A 21,719-nucleotide genomic window follows, 5' to 3' on the forward strand; every position below is an offset into this window, starting at 1 on the left:
CGCATTCTACAAAGGTTGTGGCGTTGCAAGAACAGCAGCATAGTCAATTCGCCAATTTTTCTGGGGATTTTCAACAAGAGCATTACAGTGAGCAAGCATTGAAAGTACAAAGCCGAAGAAGTTCTTGATCTCCGTTGCATATCAAGTGCTGGAGAAACTGTGGCTCCCTTATCAGACAGACCAGCTAATGATTTTACACAATCCATGCATAACTTTTCTGGTGTAAAAAGATCGGAACCTGATCAGGACACTGATCACTTCTCAACTGATAAAACAGCTCGAATTGCACATTTCAGCTTTGCAGATGAATGCCGAGAACCTTGTTATTGCTGATAAACATGCAGCTGAAAATAACTTCAAACCAATAACTAACTTTGTGCCACAACCACAAGCAGAGTCAGCTACTCCCATCAAGATGATAGAGGGAGCTGTCGTGAATGATAAACTTAGACTGTTGCAGTTCTGGATGACTCACTACAGCTAGTGATTACTCAATACAGTCAAGAACCTAAAGACCCATCAAGTTCACTTTATCCGGGGTATACTGTTCCATCAAATAATGGTCTGAGCATATGTTGACCAATTTGAGTATTTGATCAATTAAAGAATCAGAGTTATTATTTCCAACGACCGAAACTGGACTCCTGCTTTGCCAGCAATGTCGCTCAACCAGAACCAAAGCCAAATGTCATCAAACTAGAAAATATGGCATCTAGGAAAACTGAATGCAGCCAGGCAGATGCGGCAGCAGATATTTCGAGAAACAGAGATACTCCGGGATTGATTGATTACGGGTGCAAGTTAACTTGGTCAGGGACATAGAGCAGAATGGATTCACCTTATCCACAGCAGGCAATAATGAGGCGATCAACATTGAATCACAAGCTAGGTCAATACACACCATCCCGGAGCTCTTATGCAAACTTGTAGAAGACGCCTAGTAAATTTTTGAAGAATAGTAATCACATGAAACAACTGGGGAGAAGGCATTTACATGGAAAGGAATCAGTGTCAAGCTCACCATACTCTTCCAGCTCTACAGATTTTGCAGCAGACGAGAACTTACAGTAGTGACAAAGACGATTCCTTGCCAAGGAAGATTCAAACCAAGACGCAGTATTCAGATGAAACAAGCAAGAAGAATTATATCCTCGGAGAGATAGTAGTCAAATGATGACACGATCAGCTCACGCTTCAGCAGCAGTGAGGGGGATTGGTAATGAAAGGGCTCATGAAATAATTTCTACAAGTAAAAGCAAGGGAGAGAGATCCTCGTCACTCGATCATTCAGGGTATGACAATCTTGAAGAACAGTCTTACTACTCAGCAGATTCTTCATCAATGAGGTCAAGTCCTGCATGCGTCTACAAGTCTGCTAACTCAAAACAATCAAGGAAACATAACGGAAGGTGGAAGAAGTTAAAAGACAAGCTAGCCATAGCTTTTTAACCATCATCATCACCACCACCATCACCATCACCATCAAGGTAAGGACGTTAAAGGTGAGAAGAGAAAAACAACTTTGTCGAGGCAGAGAGGAAAAAGGTTTCATGGCCCCTATTCTACAATCAAGGATGAAAAATTTAGAGAAAAGGCTTTGGAGTTAGTTTGGGAAGTCGGCCATCGACAAAAGCTGGAAAAAAGCAGAAGGGGGACCAGATTTCACACCCTCGCACAGGGGCTGTAGACCAGTAGACAAAGAACAACATAGCAATAAGGAGGTGTTTAACAAATTTCATTGGCGGCAACTACTAAGGTGTCACAGAGGTATGAATAAATCGTCTACCATGATAGCATCTGGCAATAAGAAAGGCCATTTCAAAGCACCCAAGATGAAGTGAGGCACCTGAATTTGCCACTTTGTTCACTTACGAATAAGAGTACAAGTTATTGACCTCACTGACAGGGGATGCTGGAGATTCAAAGTGCCGACTACTGCAGGCTGTTTTTGCCTCCTCTCTTTCTCAAAAGCAGTAAAGCAGCAAAAACATCTCAGATCCATATAATCAAAATCACATAAATGCATGTAATTATATGAACGCACAGGGTACACTCCACTGGTAAATGAGTCTAATTCTCTTTGCAGCAAGACAGTAGATTCCTAAGAAACTGATTAAAAAAATAATTTTGGTCAAAATACCTGCCCTCAAATTCTACTTCTTAACATCAGAAACATAGTTATTATACAAATAAACATCAATTACTATAGATAATGCAAAGCAATGATTTCTTGGATAATATAGCACCAAAATTTGAAGCTTCATTTTGAAAAGCAACTTGTCCCAAGGCAGCAGGCCTCTTAAATCTTTCTACTATAATCCAGATTCACATAATTTGCAATAAAACAGATCCAAATCACGCGAAGTAATTGGAGCAAACCTAAAATTCAGATTTCTAGTTCAAATAGCCACCTGCATGTGCAGCTGAAATCTAATAACATCATAACATCATATTCAGGAAGTCAAAGGGGAAAACTCACTGCAATTTTTACAGTCACAGTCCCATAGTTAAATATTGTAGGAAATGTCTGCCTCGTCAAGCACATTACACGCACATCTTAATTCATAATTTGATATGAGCGCCTCATTTGATCAGCAATCAATCTCTGTCTTTCCAAAACGACAGCACAAATAGAAATTTGGCAGTAGCTTGGAAAAGCAAGTAACACAAAAGGGTGAGGTTGTCATATGTCTCTACTGGGGTCAGTTCCTTTAAGAGTCAGTAACCGTTCTAATAGCTATTTATATTGAAATGCAATTATAAACCCCGTTTTTATGATTTATGATATATAATGATCTAAAAAAAAAAAAGGATTAGATACTACATACATTTATATTCCAGCAGTTTCAGCAATTATGAGGAATAATTATAAAGACCATCAAAACTACAATATATCCATTTAACTATATTTACATGTAGCAATTTCATTATATTTTCTACGTTGTTTTTTGATGATGTAAGTTGTTATATTCAAAAGCATCAAGCAGATGCAAAAAGCTTTACAAAGAAAAGGTTAAAAACTCCAGACACCGCAAAAAAACTAGTAAGAGCTGGGAGTTTCAAAAATCAAGGCTGCTAAGCCACTGAGAGGGAGCCAATGAAATCTAAGAGGGGGATAACATCATTCACAAGGGATAGATTGCTCCAACTAAAAAGGATTTCTGCGGTTTTTTCCTATTTCCTACTTCATTTGGTCTTAAACAGAAATCAGCATTCCAGATGCTGCTGCCACATCCTGATGTCCTTTCACAGGTGCTGCTGCCACTTCCTGCTGTCCTTTTCCAGCCACTTTCTGTTACAAGAACAAAAGGAATGTTTTAAATACTCCCACTAAATAAAGGCTGGTCTAACTTAATGATGCTTTCATAGAAAAAATACACAAAAGCAACTCGGTCACCTGCTTTGTAAGGGTAAATGGGTTGTATTTGTATCTCTTCGACTTGATAAGTACAACAGCCATTTTATAACCATACACCAGACACCAGGAGATAAAAATGAGAGGCCAGCAACCTTTAACATCAACTACGGGAAAGAAAGTCATGGTAAGTACCAGACAGAGATCTATTGTTGCGGCATACCTGAAGAGAGTAGACAGAAGAGATTAGACATTTTATAGCAACACACAAGAGTCGCAAGAAAGTAGCAGAAAGGAAAAATAGGTTTCTGTGGAAACATAGATGTAAGATTAAAAAAAATGATTCTCCTCTCGATTGTTGTGGTTCATGGCAAAAGGGCATCCCACTATAAGGTGTAGATCCACAATATTGAAAAACCATACAATGCTTACTTCTATTGAAAAAAATAAAAAGAGCAATGTTTAACGCGTATAGCTCTTTATCCGGAGCACTTTAGAAGTCACCAAGGACAGTAAATGTGTGCACTGAAGCTTTCGCGAGCAAGGGATGGGTGGTGCAAACGGATATGGCTTGACCTACAAAGGCATGACTAATGCATCAACCTAAGCGTTGACACACTATAACCGGAAAGGGCATGTGTGCCATCATCTGGTTCTGGGTTCTACAGCGGTCCAGGGAAGCCAGAAACAGCCTCTCTACCACCCTAGGTAGGGGTAAGGTCTGGGGAGGGTAGAGTGTACGCAGACCTTACTTCTAGACCCTCGGCTCAGAATATAGCAATAACAAAGCAAGCCAGATAGGAAAAGGAAATAATGACAGCAACACAACAACAGAAATCAAATAGAAAACAAGTGAGTATTACCAGAAGTTGAACTCGGGAAGTTGACGAATGAGGGGTTTGAATTCATCAGAACCTTTAATTGGCAAGACAGGTCCATCAACATCAGGATCAGGTAGTCCATGAGGGGACAGGAATTTGCATAGAATTCCAGAGAAGTGGAACAACACTAAATATGTGCCTGGGTAGAATCCTCGAACACAAACCCTAAGACCATAAAGGATAGCCAAGACAGCAGTTACAATCCACCTATACAGGCCATAAGGACTGATTTTATCCAACAAGTAATGCTGGTAAACACTTGAGATCCTGTAGTAAGGGTATGATACAATACTCCAAGTAACCCCAAGAGCATGAGTAATTGCCAAGTCCGCAGTATCAAAGTAACGCTGGAAAAGGGTTGACACAAGACTCCAAAGCATAGCAATCCAATGCTTCACATCATCAATAAGCTCCTCCATTAATAAACTCAACAATAATAGGGTCTCTCTCTTAAATTGAAATCGGACTTTTTTCCCTTTATAGGGCCACGGCTTTGGTTGCTCGGAAATTATTAATTGACATAATAGAATGCAATAAATCCTCCTTAAATCCTATTCTAATAAGGATAGGATACAATGAACTCATTCTATACAAGTTAGTCAACTTCTTAAATCCTATTCTAATAAGGATAGTGTACAAATCATATATTACCATAATTACAATTATAAACTATAATTGAAATACAATAAACTTGTAAAAATAATGACAAAATCAAAAGATAATTAATTATTGAAATAGCCCATTATCTAACCTGTAGCTAGTGATGGCAAACTTCACACAAATACTCCCTCCGTCCTTTTTTACTTGTCACATTTCATTTTTTGAAAGTCAGTTTAATTAAATTTCGGAACTAAATTAATTCAGATTTATTTAATATTTTAAAACTAAAATTTAAATGCTTGGAAACTATACGAAGATCAATAGTTTAGCCGCTTGCCCCCAAACAATACGTTTATTAGGGCTTCAAGACACGTTTAAATTTGCGCCGCGCAAAACTTATTAACGGGAAAACACTCCCTAACAATATCTTTTTCTTATCTAATAGTTGACCCGAGACTTTTAATGAGAATGAAAGGATTATATCCGTCTTATCGCAACCATTAATGATAGTCATGTATAGTCCTCGTTTATGAGCACGTTGATTCCACCGTTTAAATCGTTGATGTATCAAACCCCACACATATGAAAGCATTTACTATGGTTAGATAAATGGAGACTATATTATTCAAATTTCAAGTATTGAAATAACAACTTGTCACATGTTACATATATTGCAATACTAGATGCCTGCCGCCCGTGCTCCCCGCGGGCCCTATATTACCACAACAAACTCTAGAAAAAGAGACGCTCACTATAAGAATATGAGCTATGAAGAAGGTAAAAGAATATGAGGCACGAAAAAGGTAAAAGGGAAGTCAGCTTATCGTATATCTAATTTAGCAAAAACCCAATTAAGATAATGTGCAGACACATAAAGTCAATATGTAGATGCAATTAGAAAGACGTCAGATATATAACTTCAAATAGTTTCCCTCATTAATTTTTTGCTGAAAGCATCTATATTCCAATTAATCAACATGATATTTATACCACTAAATATTTGCACTAATTTATTTTCCAGGTAAAATAACAATTATACTCTAAAATAGTGTAGATGTTGATTCAGGCACATATCGTTATGCTCTACATAAGAACAAAGTCCACAGTTATTAACTCAAAAGTGTTGTTATAACCCATTTTAACCGGGATTAAATTAGGAGTACAACATATTGGTGATTCCTATTTATTTTGTTTTAAGGAGTCGCCACCTAATTAATTTAACGGTGAATTAGGACACCTAGAGGCTAACTAAGGCAAAGTTAAAACTAACCCTCTAGGTAAGGGCTCTATATTATCCTAAAGGGAAGGAGTTAGGCATCCTTTAGAATCCGTTAACTTACGGTTATCCAGCCAACTTAGGTTAATTAATTAAAATGTATTACTAAAAGATTATAAATATTTATTATAGCCAAGTGCCAAAATAATTTTGAAAAGTGAAAAGAATACCGTCATTAACTAACCTAAGATTTAAAATATGCTAATCGAATTGCAAATGAGGTAACATATATGACTCATTAAGCTTAAAGAGCGGATCAAATTTAGGGAAATTCTATTAGCTCAGACGTGAACTTAAATGTTTGAAAATATTTTATTTGAAAAATCGAACTGGCTTCAAGAGGAACTTTGAAGGTTCTGTTAATGTCTATAGCTATTTTAAAAGAAAACTCTTTCGGATTCATGAAAATCTGAGTTGAATTGCTCAAAAGGAGTGAAATGGATTATAGCTTTGTAAAAGAAATTACTTTGGCTCGCTGCAATGATGTCCCAATACCCACTCTAAAAGGTTTCAATATTCTAAGACTGATAATCTAGAATAAGTCAAAGAAACAATCACATATGAGAAAAAAAGAACAAACAACGAATTAACCATCAGAGACAAGTTAGAAAATGCAGTGGTCCTCCTTTCTTCTCCCTTCTTTTCTAGCCTCAGTTCGAATGCATTTATTGGGGGATCAGAAGAGCGACTTTGAGAAACAAATGAAGATCCCGGATTTCCTCTCGCTTCCCTTTTATGCTCGACTGCATTTCGAGAGAAAGAGATAGAGATGAACGAGAAACAAATGCACGTTTTTGGGTTTAGCGGCGGCGGATATTAAGTCTCGAAGCGAGACTGCTTGCGGCAACGAGAATCTTTGATGAAGACTCCATTTTTGCTCCCACAGTGTATATGCAAAGAGAAATATAATAAGGATTAGAAACGTACGTAACTATTAAATAAGGCAAAAACACATATGATATTAAGCTTCCAAGTACACGCGTTAACAGTAGGTATAAAGAAAAGTCCCAACAAATCTTTCAGATCATTCGAATACCTAACTGATGCATTCCGCTATAACTTATATGTTAGCAACATATTCTGATTTTTGTTTGGAATACAGTTATCATAAATAGAACTGTCTTAAGTGTAGATAAGTTAACATTTTAGCTAAATCACCTTTTAATACTCGGTTGTCAATAGACTGTATTTTTTATGATGGACAGCACCCAAACATACATAAAACTAGTACTTCAAGCTACCTTAAACATGACCTAACATAAAGGCAAACCACTAAACAACTAACGTAGGATCATACCATTAAATACTAGCCCCTATACCAAACAAGAAACCAAAACAAACAAACCAGAACTGAAATATACATAAGGAAATAATAAAAACAAAAAAAAAAAAAAAAAATCAAAAGGAAGATGAAGATTATGGGGATCAGAGGACAAGCCACTGATTTTATACATGTTTATTAAATAACGAAGGTTGCATTGTGACAAACCCTTTAGGACTAGAGTAGGCTTCGAATTCAAGATTATTTCTTACCCTTATTACATTTAATGTAACCAAACAACCTAGGCTAACATATAAGCACATAGATCATATTATGGGATCACATTCTTTGACCAACCGCCTCCGAATGTTTCAAATCGAACAGCCCTTAAGGTCCCGATCAAATTTATGTATAGCGAATGCTGACCAGTGCATAGTGAAGCATGAAACTTAGAGCGCATTAACAGTCATACCCAAACTGTGAGCCGGGATCAGTTAATGGGTTGTATTTAATCAGGTTTGAATTAAACATATGGCTACTTGCCATTTAGGCTTCTTCAAAGGAACAAATTGATAATCGCTGAAGCCTTAAACAACGCCTTAATCACATTGATATAGTTTGATAACAGCTAACTCACATTTTATCTTAGATTAAGAATCATGTGCAAGAAGCTACCACAAACCACATTAGGATCTCTTCCCATTAGTTGTCCTTAAAGATTTTACACTTTCTGCTAATAGATCTTGAAGACTCGAGCTTAATCTCCTACATTATTGAAATCAATCAAGATTGACCAAAAGAGCATAAACTTTAAACATACAAGTATAACGATCTGGTTTTCAATTTAAATCATACAAAGAGAATGAACCAGAATGAAGCAAACAAGGACTAAATCACATTGGAGCTACATCATAGACTTGAACTAAAATAATGCGGGCTATAAGTATAGGACAGGCTAAACATTAACCAAGAGCATTCAAACATGTCTTGAACTAGACTAGAGCATAATGAAGGCAAACCAGCCACAAACAATCAAATGAAACAGCAAAAATACATCATATAAGCATACCCCAACGACAATTAAACTAAACAGCAAACTAAGCGCATAAACATATTATGTGCAAGAACTGAAAAATAAATGAAAGGAATTAAGTTCTCTGACCTTCTTCGGGTGCAGCGAAGTGGATGCGGGGTCTTGGATTCACACTCGAACACTACCAACCTCCGGATTTGCGCGTACTCGGATTCGAAACAGCGAAAAGGGCATAAAATGCGTGGTATCTTCAATCAATATCAAAAGGAATTGTGTCAACTAATATTTTAGAGGAATTTGGGCGGCTGACCAGATCTTAATTTCTAGGGAATTTATGCAACTAAAAAAAATCTAGCTTTAGGGGGGTTTTCCAACTTTAATTTCTAGGGATTTCTGCGGCTAAACAACCTGTTCTTGGGGAATCTTATGAATCGAAAAATCCTCCGTTCTTGGGGAATTTCACCAAAAAAAACCCTCCATTTCTTGGGGTAATCTCATGAACCCGAAAAAATCTCCCTGTTGAGACGATTCAACCCCATTTTATAGGGTTTTTTGGGTCGAAAAAATGATAAAGGGAATGGAGGGAGAAGAGGAGCGGGGAACAGAGGCGTGGGAAGGGAACAGGGCATGGTGGAGGCGGCAGAGGGGAGCGGGGGTGTCAGAGAGGAGAGAGCGTGGAAGAGGGAAGGGGGAGGCGCGGCGGAGAAGAGGAAAAGGAAAAGGGGGGGGGGGGGGGGGGGGGAATGATAGGAACCCTACCCGTTTTCAATTAATTAAGAAAACGGGTCGGGTCCTTTTTGGTCTGGACCGGGTTAATGGATAATGAAGATTGGGCTGATTTAATAGGATAAGGTATTGGGCTGATTTGATTGAAAATGTGGGCTGGGTGGAAGAAATAGTTTGGCTTCTAAATTTACATAAGAAACCCATTTTAAAATAATCATGTACTAAGTGTGCTAAAATATCCCCTGATATAAAAGTGTGTATTTATTAGTACTCAGATGAAAATAAGCTGACGCTGTAATAGCCGGACGATAATATTTCGAAAATCCACAGTAAATAAATAATATTATTTAATTATGCAAAGATAAATGCGATGCGTGTGCGTAAGCTGGCAAAATGCCGAAATGATAAAATTGTGAATTATAATAATAATAATAATTATTATTATTATTATTATTATAATAATTAGTAACTGTAATAGAATAATAAAACGTGGGTATTAATAAGAGGCTGATAATTATGGTAAAAATATAAATATATATTTTTTAATTTTCCAAAAAATATTAGAAGCGTAAATAGGTATTTCGGAGGAGAGGCGGGACAAAATTGGGTGTCAACAAGTGTTAAACAGTCAGAGCCTATTCAAAATACTTAGATTGAATGGCATGCGATCAAAACTTGGTGAAAGCCAAGTGTGTCTCTTTCTCTAAGAAGATAGTAGGCTAAAATCATGTTGTTCTACAGAAATAACACCCAAGAAGATTTGAATACATCATACTATTCACAGAAGATGCAGAACGTGCCACTGGTCTTCTTTATCCATAGCTACGAAGAATTGCCCAATGGCCTGCAAAAGTACAAATATAACTACTCATTACTATATCCACTTTTGTAAGAGCACCTACTTCAAGCACAAAAGCCTAAAGTAAAGCTTACAATATGTAACACTCAAGCTACGAATTTGGATTAAAGGGAGAAAAACAGAAAATAAGAAAGAACTAAACAGGAAAATAATTCAGATTTTTTCATAGAATGATTACCTCTTGCGTACAAAGAGTTAAATATAACAAGGGTTTTTGCTAGCTACAGCTGGCCTTGTAGTACTAGTACTATTTGGGACACTTGTCCATTACAACTGGCAATTCTGCCTTTAGGAAAATTAAGATGAAAGATGAAAACAAGACCTAAATAGATATTAGGCCAAAAACTTAAACAACCCACTAAGAAATTATACCAGTTTGGATAATTAGAAAGGAACCGATCTAATGACACGATTGTAATCATGACATCCCATTCTCCTTCCAGAAAAGTCCTATCTCCACCATTCATGGGTCGAATTCTGGAAACTGAGACTTCAAGAACGCATAATCTTCCCAGGTAGCTTCCTCTTTCGACAAATTCGCCCATTGCACTAGAACTTACGTGATTGCCTTGTTCCCTCTTTTCCACCATTTTTCTTTCTAGGATAGCTACTGGTTCTATAAGAATTTGACCATCATCAGAGCAAAATGGAGGGTCTTGAGATGGTATGACCTTGTCACCTATTTTCTTCTTCACTTGAGAAACATGGAATACCGGGTGGATCTTAGAGGTTGCTGGCAATTTGAGCTCATATGCTCCAGGCCCTAGTTTTCGAATCACCTCATCGGGTCCGAAGAACTTTGCAGATAACTTTAGATTTTTCCTCATTGCAACTGAAATTTGTCGGTAAGGTTGCAGTTTCAGATAGACCATATCCCCAATTGCAAATTCTCTTTCACTTCTCTTAGCATCTGCATACTGTTTCATCCTATTTTAAGCTTTGATCAAGTTATCTTTCAGAAGCTTGTTGGTGATCTGTCTTTCCCTCAACATTTGGTCCACATATTCTAACATCGTCTACGCGACAAGCTCAAACGAAGGCAAGAGAGGGTCATAGCCATATAATGCTTTAAATGGTGTCATCACTATGGATGATTGGAAATTGGTATTGTACCAAAATTCCGCCATAGGGATCCATTTGCTCCATTCTTTAGGTCTATGACCAGTCATACAACGTAGATATGCTTCAATACATTGGTTTAATCTCTCTTATTGTCCATCTAATTGTGGATGGTAAGCTGATGTGAGTCTTTGATCCACTTGCAGGCCTTTGAATATTTCACGCCAAAACAAACTCATAAATATAGGATCTCTATCAGAGAGGATAGAAGTGGGGATCCCATGAAGTTTGCAAATGTGATCAAGGAACAGTTGAGCCACCTTAGGTGCATTATAAGGGTGAGATAAGGTGAATAAGTGAGCACACTTAGTATACCTATCAATGACCACTAATATAATGTTCTTCCCATGTGATTTAAGAAGCCCTTCGATGAAATCCATTGCCAAATGCTCCCAAGCTCTAAAGGGCATGGGCAGTGGTTGTAAAAGCTCGGGGTAAGGAACATGTTCAGCCTTGTTTCTTTGACAAATTTCGCAATTTTTGACCCTGTTCTTGACATCATTAAGTAAATTAGGCCAGTAAAATAAAGCCCTTAATATTTGTTGAGTGCCTAGAATACTAGAATGGCCTCTCCATGGGGTTGAGTGCATTCGATCAATGAGTTGCTCTCTCAACTGCCCATGACTTCCTACAAATGGCTTTCCATCAGCAAACCAGTTTTCATAGTCGTGTTAGGTCGTGCATTTTTATCAATGAGCAATTCTTCTAACATGTGTTGAGCTTCTTAGTCGTCTTGATAATTCTCAATGATGTCAGCTACCACTTAGCTTGCACAGTTGTCAAACCGTTGCATTCTTCATTGTCTTCGAATCTCCTCAATAATGCATCTGCCACTACGTTTTCTATCCCTTTTCGATATTATATCTCATAACTTAATCCCATAAGTTTAGAAATACCTTTATGTTGAAGAGCAGTGGTGATCCTTTAGTCTCTCAAGAACTTGAGACTGAAGTGATCAGTCCGGATGATAAAGTGGCTAGGTTGTGTAGGTAGCGTCTCCATTTCTCAACTATCAAAAGTAATGCAATTAATTCCTTTTCATAGGTTGAGAGGCCTAAGTGTTTTGGACTCAAATCTTGACTAAGAAAGGCAATTGCCCTATATTGCTACATTAAAACTGCCCCATTTTGCTACATTAAAACTACCCCATTTTGCTACATTAAAACTGCCCCCACTCCAATACCACTAGCATCCACTTCCACAATAAATGGACTAGAGAAATTAGGTAGGGCTAATACTGGTGCTCTAATCATGGAATTTTTCAAATCATCAAAGGCAGCCGCTGCTTGTGAATTCCAGTTGAATCCTCCTTTTTAAGAAGTTCATTTAAAGGCTTGCTTATAATAACAAACTTATTAATGAACCTCCTATAATAACATGTGAGTCCGAAAAACCCACGTAACTCTTTGATGGTTCTAGGATAAGGCCAACTGACCATTGCCTCCACCTTAGCGGGATCAGTACTCACTCCCTTCCCAGAAATAATATGGCCCAAATATTCAACTTGGGCACCGGTAAAACTACACTTGGATAACTTAGCAAATAATTGATTAGCCGTCAATACCTTAAAAACTTCCTCCAAATGATGCACATGATCTTGTAAATTGACGCTACAAATAAGTATGTCGTCAAAGAAGACAAGAACAAACCTCCAGATAAAAGGTCCAAATACTTCTTGCATTAGGGCCTGAAAGGTTGCAGGAGCATTGGTAAGTCCGAAAGGCATCACCTTGAATTCCAAAAGCCCAATTTTGAACTTATCACTAGGTCGCATCCTTATTTGATGATACCCCAACCTCAAATCTAGTTTTGAATTTTTTTTAGCACCATTTAGTTCATTTAAGAGGTCCTCTACCACTGGAATGGGATATTTATTTTTATCGTAATATCATTTAACTTCCTGTAATCAACACAAAATCACCAAGTTGAATCCTTATTTTTGACCAAGATAACTAGTGATGCATAAGGTGGAGTACTGGGAACAATTGTTTGAGCCTCCACCATATCCCTTACCATCATCTCAATGGTGTTTTTCTGATCATAGGAATATCGGTAAGGGTGCTGGTTAACAGGTTTTGACCCTGGCAATAACTCTATCGCGTTGTCACATGATCTGCTTGGGGCCAACCCCTTGGGTTCCAAAAAGATGTCTGAATATATATCCAATAATTTATGAATGGGTGTTGGGAGATTTTCCCCAAGTTCAGCAATATCCATTGTTGACAGTTGGGCTGAAATCTAACACTGGCCTAACCTGAGCAGTTGTTGAATGGATTTGATGTCGGTAATTGCATTTGGGACAGAAACATTACACCCTATTAAGGTAACCAATCTATCACCCTTAAAAAATGAAATGCTATGCGGCTTTGTATTCAACACTATAGGAGCCACTGCATCGACCCAATCCATGCCAAGAATAATGTCAGCACCACCCGCTCTCAAGACTCGCAAATCAAAAGAGAAATTCTCTTCATTCATTTTCCATTTGAAAACTGAACATAAGTATTTGCAAATCATCATCTTTCCATTGGCCACTCGCACTCTCATGGGCCTCGCCATGGTTTCAATCCTTAAGCCAAATTGTTCTACCAGTAACGAATCAACAAAACTATGAGTTGACCCGCTATCAATTAGAACAGTCACTGCTTGTCTCTTCACTAGACCAACAATTCTAATTGTAGTTGGGGCATGATCCAAGCTCATCAGGGAATTTATAGTAACTTCGGCGTGGTCCATTTCTTCGACCTTTTCGACCACTTCATTTGTTTCTTCAGCATCAATTGGAACACCTTCTTCTAATCCCTCTAAAGCATTCAATGTTTTGGGCTTACATACATAGTCCGGATGATACTTCTCATGACACTTATAGCACAGGTTCTCTCTTCTTAGAGTTTCCAGCGTTGGTTTAGGGCCTGGAACTTTAGCAGGGACTATTGGGCCTTTGTGAATTCCCACACCGGACTGACCTGATGCCTTAAAGTTTGACACAAATTGATTGGGCCTCGCGTATCTAGGTGCATTAATTTTAGCCTGGGCATTTTGTGACTGCTCATATAACTTGGTCATGTTATAAGCTGCCACCAAGGTTTAAGGATTAGACACCCTGACCATAGGTCCAATCTCATCTTTCAGGCCCCCCACTAAGCAAGTAACGAAATACAACTCGTTTAGCTGAGGCCTCACTACTTGAACTCTACAACGAAGGTCCTCGAACTTCTATTGATAACAATCTACATCTGATTTGCTGTAAACGGTTGAAAGTAGTAATCACATCTAATGGCCCCATTCCATCACATCGTTCACAAATATCACTGCAAAATTGGCTCCAATAAATCAAACCACCATGGTCTATGACATAAGAGTCAAACCAGCTATCAAATTTGTCCTTCACACTAACAGCCACGTAAGTCATTTTAGCTGCATCAGGGACTTGATAATAATCGAAATAATACTCACAACGCCTTATCCAACCCCTAACATTTTTGTCATCGAACTCAGGGAATTCCAATTTAGCTTTAAGGAATCCTAAATACTGAGAATTGATATCTTGATTAGAGAAGAGTGTGGGGATGGTATTATGGGATTGGTTGGGCCTCGATGAGTAATATATTGGGCTTGGGCTGCGTAACGGGGTATGTGGGTTTGGTAGTGTGAGTTCTGGTAGTTTTGGGTTGTCATCGTCATTTGGGCTGGTGGAACAGTGTACTGGGGTATGTAGTTGGGAATTTGGGTTGAGAAGGAATAGTTAGGTATATGGGTTACATTAGGCGTGTGTGTTTCTGTGATAGGAAAAGGCATGAAGTTGCCAAAGGTTAGAGGGTTTCCTGATGTGCTAAAACCAAGGATTGACGACCCACTAGACGCCGGTTTACTTATGAAGGGTCGTGAGGTACTAAGGGATACGGGTATGGTTGAGTTTATGGCGCCTGTAAGGGAGTGAGAAAAATAGGGGTTTATTGGTGAGAAAGAGTGAGCTTCACTCCAGTTAGGAAAAGTACTATGGCGAAAGTTAAGAGGGTTTGTGGTGGTGGTTAAGGCCAAACTCCGATTTATGTTGGATGTCGCCGATACGACCTCAATAGGAGTTGAATAAGCTGGGTTCATTGGGGTTGACGGAGCTGGACGTAAAGCTCCGTTCACTGATGATTACTCGATTTCAGAGTGTCCTCCACCTTGCAAAACACCTATATATGAACGATTCTCAGTGGCAGACTCATCTCTCCTTATAATTTCCATCACCATCGTTTCCATTCGCTGATTACTCTCAGTGTTACGGCGTTGTATCTCTTCCATCAATGCCATCCGTTTTGTTGAGATTTCCATGAAATTTTGCAACTGTAAACCCAGATTTGAAGAACCATCACCATCACTTTGTTCTAACGGTGGCGGTGGATTCACCATGATGGCCAAGATCGATGCTCTTGATACCAAATGTAGCACTCAAGCTACGAATTTGGATTAAAAGGAGAAAATACAGAAAATAAGAAAGAACTAAACAGGAAAATAATTCAAATTTTTTCATAGAATGATTACCTCTTGCGTACAAAGAGCTGAATATAAAAAGGGTTTTTGCTAGCTATAACTGTCCTTGTAATACTGGTACTATTTGGGACACTTGTCCATTACAGCTGGCAATTCTGCCTTTGGGAAAATTAAGACAAAAGATGAAAACAAGACCTAAATAGATATTGGGCCAACAACTTAAACAACCCACTAAGAAATTATACCAATTCGAATAATTAGAAAGGAACCGGCCCAATGACACGATTGTAATCGTGACACAATATCTCTACATATCAACTATACGCCCCTAGAGCTTTCTACATGCAGTTTACTCACTCCGGGAAGAACAGACAGAAAGAGAAGGCCTTTGTCCATAATTTCTAAATCTTGGAGATAAATGTCATCATTAAGATGAAGTGAGATTTTGGTGGTGCTTTTCAGTTTTCGTAATGTTCATGAGCACAGAAATGTAGATGAATTTGATCTTCAAGGCTTTCACTATCTTTCACAGATGCTTGGGCAGGGAGAAAACAAACAGGAAATCTTGCCCAAATTAGGTAGAGCTTCTTTAAGTCACTTCCATGCCACTTCTCTGCCACTAATGCTGGCTTTAGTTGCAAAAATAGATAATTTATTCGCCCGTCGCAAGGCTAACAATTGCTTGTGACTTTATGCAGTAGCTTTAAAGTGAACTCCACATAATGGCCTCACAATGGACAACGCTTCCTAATAAACAGTTTCTAAAAGGATAAATGCGATCAGTTTCACCCAAGTAATCTGGAAAAGAGCTGTTGAATAGATGAAGCTAAACTACGCAGTTTAGCATCCAGATTACACATTGCTTATTTACTGACATCGTCAATTGGTAGTAGCCAACTTCTCAAACTCAAGACTTCCATTCTGCAACTTTACGAGGCTGCATCAAGCAAGTGTAATCCATAACTGATGCAGAGATGGGCTCTTAGAGAATAAGAAGAAGATATAGAAAACAAAAATTTCTGCTCCTAGATAACTGAACAAAAATCTAGCTGTTATTTTGCAAATACCTTAAAGAGGAGAAGAGGAAAGACCAAAATAAGTACTCAAAACCAATCAACCTGTAAATATGCCGTGAATATAATTATCATCCCACATAACGTAAACTACAGTAAATAAATAGTAGTAATGAGTAAAGAAAAACTAAGAGAACCTAATTTTCTCAAGATTTTTTATACAAAAACTAAGGAAATATATATATATATATATATATATATATATATATATATATATATATATATATATATAGATAGATAGATAGATAGATATAGATATAGTTATAATTACATGTAGCAATTCCATATAGTTTTGCGTTGTTTTTTCCTAATTCCTACTCCATTTCGGCTTAAACAGAAATCAGTATTCCAGATGCTGCTGCCACAGCCTGATGTCCTTTCACAGTGGTGCTGCTGCCACTTCCTGCTGTCCTTTTCCTGACTACTTCCTGTTACAAGAACAAAAGGAATGTTTTAAATACTCCCACCCAACAATGGCTGGTCTAACTTAATGATGCTTTCATCACCTGCTCTTTAAGGGTAAATGGGTTGTATTTGTATCTCTTTGACTTGAAAATTACACCAACCATCTTATAACCGTATACTAGACACCAGGCAATAAAAACGAGAGGCCAGCAACCTTCAACATCAACTACGGGAAAAAAAGTCATGGTAAATACCAGACAGAGATCTATTGTTGCGGCATACCTGAAGAAAGTAGACAGAAGAGATTAGACATTTTATAACAACACCCAAGAGTCATAAGAAAGTAGCAGAAAGGAAAAATGGGTTTCCGTGGAAACATAAAGGTAAGATTAAAAAATGACTCTCCTCCTTTCGATTGTTGTGGTTCATCGCAAAAGGGCATCCCACTATAAGGTGTAGATCCACACTATCGAAAAACCATGCAATGTTTACTTTTATAAAAAATAAAAAATAAAAATAAAAGAGCAATGTTTAACGCGCACAGCTCTTTATCCGGAGCGCTTTAGAAGTCACCGAGGACAGTCACTGCATGCACTGAAGCTTTCGCGAGCAACAATAAAGGAAGAGAGATAGGGGGTGTACACGGATATGGCTTGACCTACAAAGGCGTGATTTTGCATCAACCAAAGCGTTGGCACACTATAACCGGAAAGGGCATGTGTGCCATCATCTGGTTTGGGGTTATATACCGGTCCAGGGAAGCCAGAAACAGCCTCTCTACCACCCTAAGTTCTGTGTGTACACTCTACCCTCCCCAAACCCCACTTTGTGGGATTTCACTGGGTGTGTTGTTGTTGTTGTTGTTACCGGTCCAGGGAAGATGGTTCTGTGGTGTTTGGCTGGAGGCATCCCTCTTCCCATGACCATTAAATGTGATGGCGAACATGTGGCAGGATTGTAAATCAATATGCTTAATGTCATGTATTTGGGAAATCTACGATGAATATCTTTCAAAATTGTTGTATTTTTTCTGTTCAATAAATCCTATGAAGTGGAGACTCTGTATGAATATGACTTGATTCATATGATGTTATGGTTTGATCAACTCTGAGCTATACCTTGTCAGTTTAGAAGACAACTTACAAGAATTTGTCTAAAAGATTATCTATTATTGATTTAGAACTACCTGGCAGCAAGTTTCCCATCATTTTGTAAATACTCCCCCCATTACACCAATACACTTTTTTTTTTACATTAATTACACCAACACACTTTCTTCAAAATGAGTACAATAACGAAACAGTTAAGATTCTTTTCGAATGATTCAGCATGTGGCTTTTTCTAAGTCAGGTCAGAGCTGTAGCAACAATCAAACTGAAGCTGTTAGATTTGGTGTCAAGTGGTGCATTGATAGAGGATTTGACAGTTTTACTGTAGAAATGGACTCTATGGTAATCAATAATATGCTCAACAACAATGAGGTGAATAAGGAGGATCATTTATGACACTAAGGGTTCGTTTGGTGTGAAGGATAAGCAAAAATAGTCCCGGGATAAGATTTTAGTGCCTCCTTATCCCATGTTTGATTGGAATAAAAAACCGGGATAAGTTGTTTCCCAACCAAACGAGCCCTAAGTCTAGTATCAGGAATGCTACTGTCCAGTTTGTTCATTGTCACAGGGAAGCCAATATGGTAGCTGACTTCTTGGCAAAGCTTGCCTCTACTAGTGGAAATGAAACCTTATTCTCCTCTATGCATACTATGCCTCGAGAAGGAAAAGGTTTAATTCAACTAGATAAGTGGCACTTCCCACCATGAGAAGGAGATATGAGAAATGTAACTTCTTTGTAAGTTAACTTGTATAATTTTGCTTAGATTAGAGAAGGATGTTGTATAGGCTTATCCTTCCTCTTACTTGTACTTCTGTGAATGCATAGATTATTAGAGGTTTGGTCCATGTCCCCCTCTAGTATGTGTAACTTTTTTGGATTAATTAGACATGGTAGGGGTCAAGCCTAACCCCCCCACACCTATGGGATCACAACCATGGTGATGGCTTATTTAAAAAAAAAAAATGATTCAGCATGACAGATGTTGATTTAAACATTCCATCAAATCATTCACCCACAACTTGAAAGCAAAAATAATAATGTGACTGTTACAATGTCAGCTAACCGATACAAGTAGTTGTTTTTTTAAGAAGGCAACAGTATAAAACCCTGAATATATGGCCATGCTAAAATAAGCAAAGAAAACGATACCCACTGAACAAGAAGTAACTGGGCATGTTGTTATTGTTGCACACATGCTAGAATATTTTAACGCGTTAATAAATTACTCTAAGACCTTAACAGGAAAGGGAAGAGACCAATGTGAAAACAACAACTAAAGCAGATTGAATAAATTATTACAACAACATCATACCCAGTGTAATCCCACAACTAGAAGAGGCGGAGCCAGGATTTTGAAACTTGTGGGTTCGGGGTTCTAATTCTTTAAAGTTACTAGGTTCTAAATTAATGATTGTACATATTTGACAAAAATTTAATACAAATATATGGTTCGGATCAAAGTTACTGGGTTCAGCCGAACCCACCGCCCCTCCCCCAGTGGCGGAGCTAGGAATTTCGTTAAGGGTGTTCGAATTCGTATAATCTATATATTAAGGGTGTTCAATATGCAATATATGTCTGTAATATATAATAATTTACATGTCTACACGGTATAATTTTTTGGCGAAGGGTGTTCGGTTGAACCCTTGCCGGGCTGTGGCTCCGCCACTGCCCTGTCCACAAGTGGGGGTCTGGGGGAGGATAGAGTGTACGCAGACGTTACCTCTAGACCCTCGGCGCTAAGAATATAGCAATAACAAAGCAAGTCAGATGGGAAAAAAGGAAAATAGTGACAGCAACACAACAACAGAAATCAAATAGAAAACAAGTGAGAGGAGTACTACCAGAAGTTAAACTCGGGAAGTTGACGAATGAGAGGGCCTTTGATTGGCAAGACAGGTCCATCATCATCAGGATCAGGTAGTCCATGAGGGGACAGGAATTTACAGAGAATTCCAGAGAAGTGGAACAACACTAAATATGTGCCTGGGTAGAATCCTCGAACACAAACCCTAAGACCATAAAGGATAGCCAAGACAGCAGTTACAATCCACCTATACAGGCCATAAGGACTGATTTTATCCAAAAAGTAATGCTGGTAAACACTTGAGATCCTGTAGTAAGGGTATGATACAATACTCCAAGTAACCCCAAGAGCATGAGTAATTGCCAAGTCCGCAGTATCAAAGTAACGCTGGAAAAGGGTTGACACAAGACTCCAAAGCATAGCAATCCAATGCTTCACATCATCAATAAGCTCCTCCATTAATAAACTCAACAATAATAGGGTCTCTGTCTGAAATTCAAATCGGATTATTTAACCTGTAGCCAGAAAAGAGGAGACAAGAATGTTTTTTGGCCTTTGTATTCACATAATTTAATATAATATAATGACCTCCTTTCCTTGAATCCTATTCTAATAAGGATAGGAGTACAAATCATATATTACCTTAATTACAATTATATAATATGAATTATAATTAGAAATTCAGGGGCAGAGCCATGGTGATGAACCCGCTTCCACCATAAGTATATAAAAGGTAAATTCTGATTTTTATCGATATATTACTTTATTGAACTTCCTTGACATAATTGACAAGCTTAGGCGTATAGTTTGGGTTCGCCCGAAATTTAAATTTTTTAAATATTTGGTTGGGATATTTGAATTATAGATTGAATTTAGGATTTTATTTTTAAAATTTATGAATTTCGGATTGGATACGGATTTAGTAATATGGATTTTTGGATATTCGAAAATCCAAAATTTTTATACTTCCTCCGTTTCAATTTATGTGAACCCATTTGGCTGGGCATGATATTTAAGAAAGAGTGAATTCTTTTGAAACTTGTGATTCAAAATAAGTCTTGAATATTTGTGTAGATGTAAATAATTTCATAAAGTGAATTTGTTTTCAAATTAGGAAAAAGGTCATTCATTTTGGTACGGACTAAAAAGAAAATAGGTTCACATAAATTGAAGCAGAGGGAGTACCTTTTATCTAGACCTACCTATATCATGTGCCAGTACTAATAAGTCTAATTTCTAAAGGTCCGATAGATTAGTACCTAAGGCCCTACCCATTAAAATATTAAATCTAATATACAATTCTCTACTAAATCAAATATAATATAGGATTTTCTTACTTCTCGAGTCTCAAAAGTCTCACGTTAGTGTCACCCACGACAGAGTTCTTTGTTTTTTTTTTTCCAGATGACTACTTAGATTTTATTTTGTTCATTTCCACTTTTCCAGAATGCTTTATTTGGTATGAATTTACTATGTTGGACATGACTTGGATTTGTTAATCCTAATTTGAATTGGAAAGCTTTTTTTACTGAGCAATTAAGATTTTAGATTTACTTCTGTGCAACTAACACATGAATTTCGTTCCTAATACGTTTGTCTTAGTCTCAAGAGTCAAATTCGAAAATTTGAAATATCCAAACCGAATAATCCGAAACCGAACTTAAAATATCCAATCCAATCCGAACTTATTTGAATTGGATTTGGATTGTAATTTCTTCAATCCGAAAAT

General features: G+C 37.7%; 2 protein-coding genes across 4 annotated transcripts; both read right to left on the reverse strand.

The window, feature by feature from the left end:
- Positions 1-2,863: 2,863 nt before the first annotated feature.
- On the reverse strand, positions 2,864-4,833 carry LOC132615131 (protein RER1A-like). The gene is made up of 3 exons (XM_060329707.1): positions 4,219-4,833; positions 3,398-3,578; positions 2,864-3,292 (listed from the first exon to the last, which is right to left on the reverse strand). Exons 1-3 carry the CDS (start codon positions 4,653-4,655, stop codon positions 3,197-3,199), a joined length of 714 nt encoding a protein of 237 aa, XP_060185690.1. The 5' UTR covers positions 4,656-4,833; the 3' UTR covers positions 2,864-3,196.
- Positions 4,834-6,529: 1,696 nt separating this feature from the next.
- Positions 6,530-20,722, reverse strand: LOC132615132 (protein RER1A-like). 3 transcript variants are annotated; one of them, XM_060329708.1, is made up of 4 exons: positions 20,028-20,722; positions 17,172-17,352; positions 12,760-17,093; positions 6,530-9,976 (listed from the first exon to the last, which is right to left on the reverse strand). In XM_060329708.1, exons 1-3 carry the CDS (start codon positions 20,447-20,449, stop codon positions 16,995-16,997), a joined length of 702 nt encoding a protein of 233 aa, XP_060185691.1. In that variant the 5' UTR covers positions 20,450-20,722; the 3' UTR covers positions 6,530-9,976; positions 12,760-16,994. The 3 variants fall into 3 exon arrangements, with proteins under 3 accessions (XP_060185691.1, XP_060185693.1, XP_060185692.1); XM_060329710.1 differs by lacking the exons at positions 12,760-17,093; positions 17,172-17,352; positions 20,028-20,722 and adding an exon at positions 10,364-11,101 and having other exon boundaries at positions 6,530-8,654; positions 9,908-9,976; XM_060329709.1 differs by lacking the exons at positions 12,760-17,093; positions 17,172-17,352; positions 20,028-20,722 and adding an exon at positions 10,364-11,101.
- Between the last annotated feature and the right edge of the window lie 997 nt (positions 20,723-21,719).

The sequence above is a fragment of the Lycium barbarum genome, chromosome 10, assembly GCF_019175385.1.
Source record: "Lycium barbarum isolate Lr01 chromosome 10, ASM1917538v2, whole genome shotgun sequence".
NCBI lineage: Eukaryota > Viridiplantae > Streptophyta > Magnoliopsida > Solanales > Solanaceae > Lycium > Lycium barbarum.

Excerpts from the sequence above, each read along its gene's own strand:
- LOC132615131 (XM_060329707.1), bottom strand. The coding sequence starts at position 4,655 with ATGGAGGAGCTTATTGATGATGTGAAGCATTGGATTGCTATGCTTTGG. Across the intron at positions 3,579-4,218 it reads CTTCCCGAGTTCAACTTCTG|GTATGCCGCAACAATAGATC; the intron begins GTAATACTCACT and ends TACTCTCTTCAG. Across the intron at positions 3,293-3,397 it reads CATTTACCCTTACAAAGCAG|AAAGTGGCTGGAAAAGGACA; the intron begins GTGACCGAGTTG and ends TTCTTGTAACAG.
- LOC132615132 (XM_060329708.1), bottom strand. The coding sequence starts at position 20,449 with ATGGAGGAGCTTATTGATGATGTGAAGCATTGGATTGCTATGCTTTGG. Across the intron at positions 17,353-20,027 it reads CTTCCCGAGTTTAACTTCTG|GTATGCCGCAACAATAGATC; the intron begins GTAGTACTCCTC and ends TACTTTCTTCAG. Across the intron at positions 17,094-17,171 it reads CATTTACCCTTAAAGAGCAG|GAAGTAGTCAGGAAAAGGAC; the intron begins GTGATGAAAGCA and ends TTCTTGTAACAG.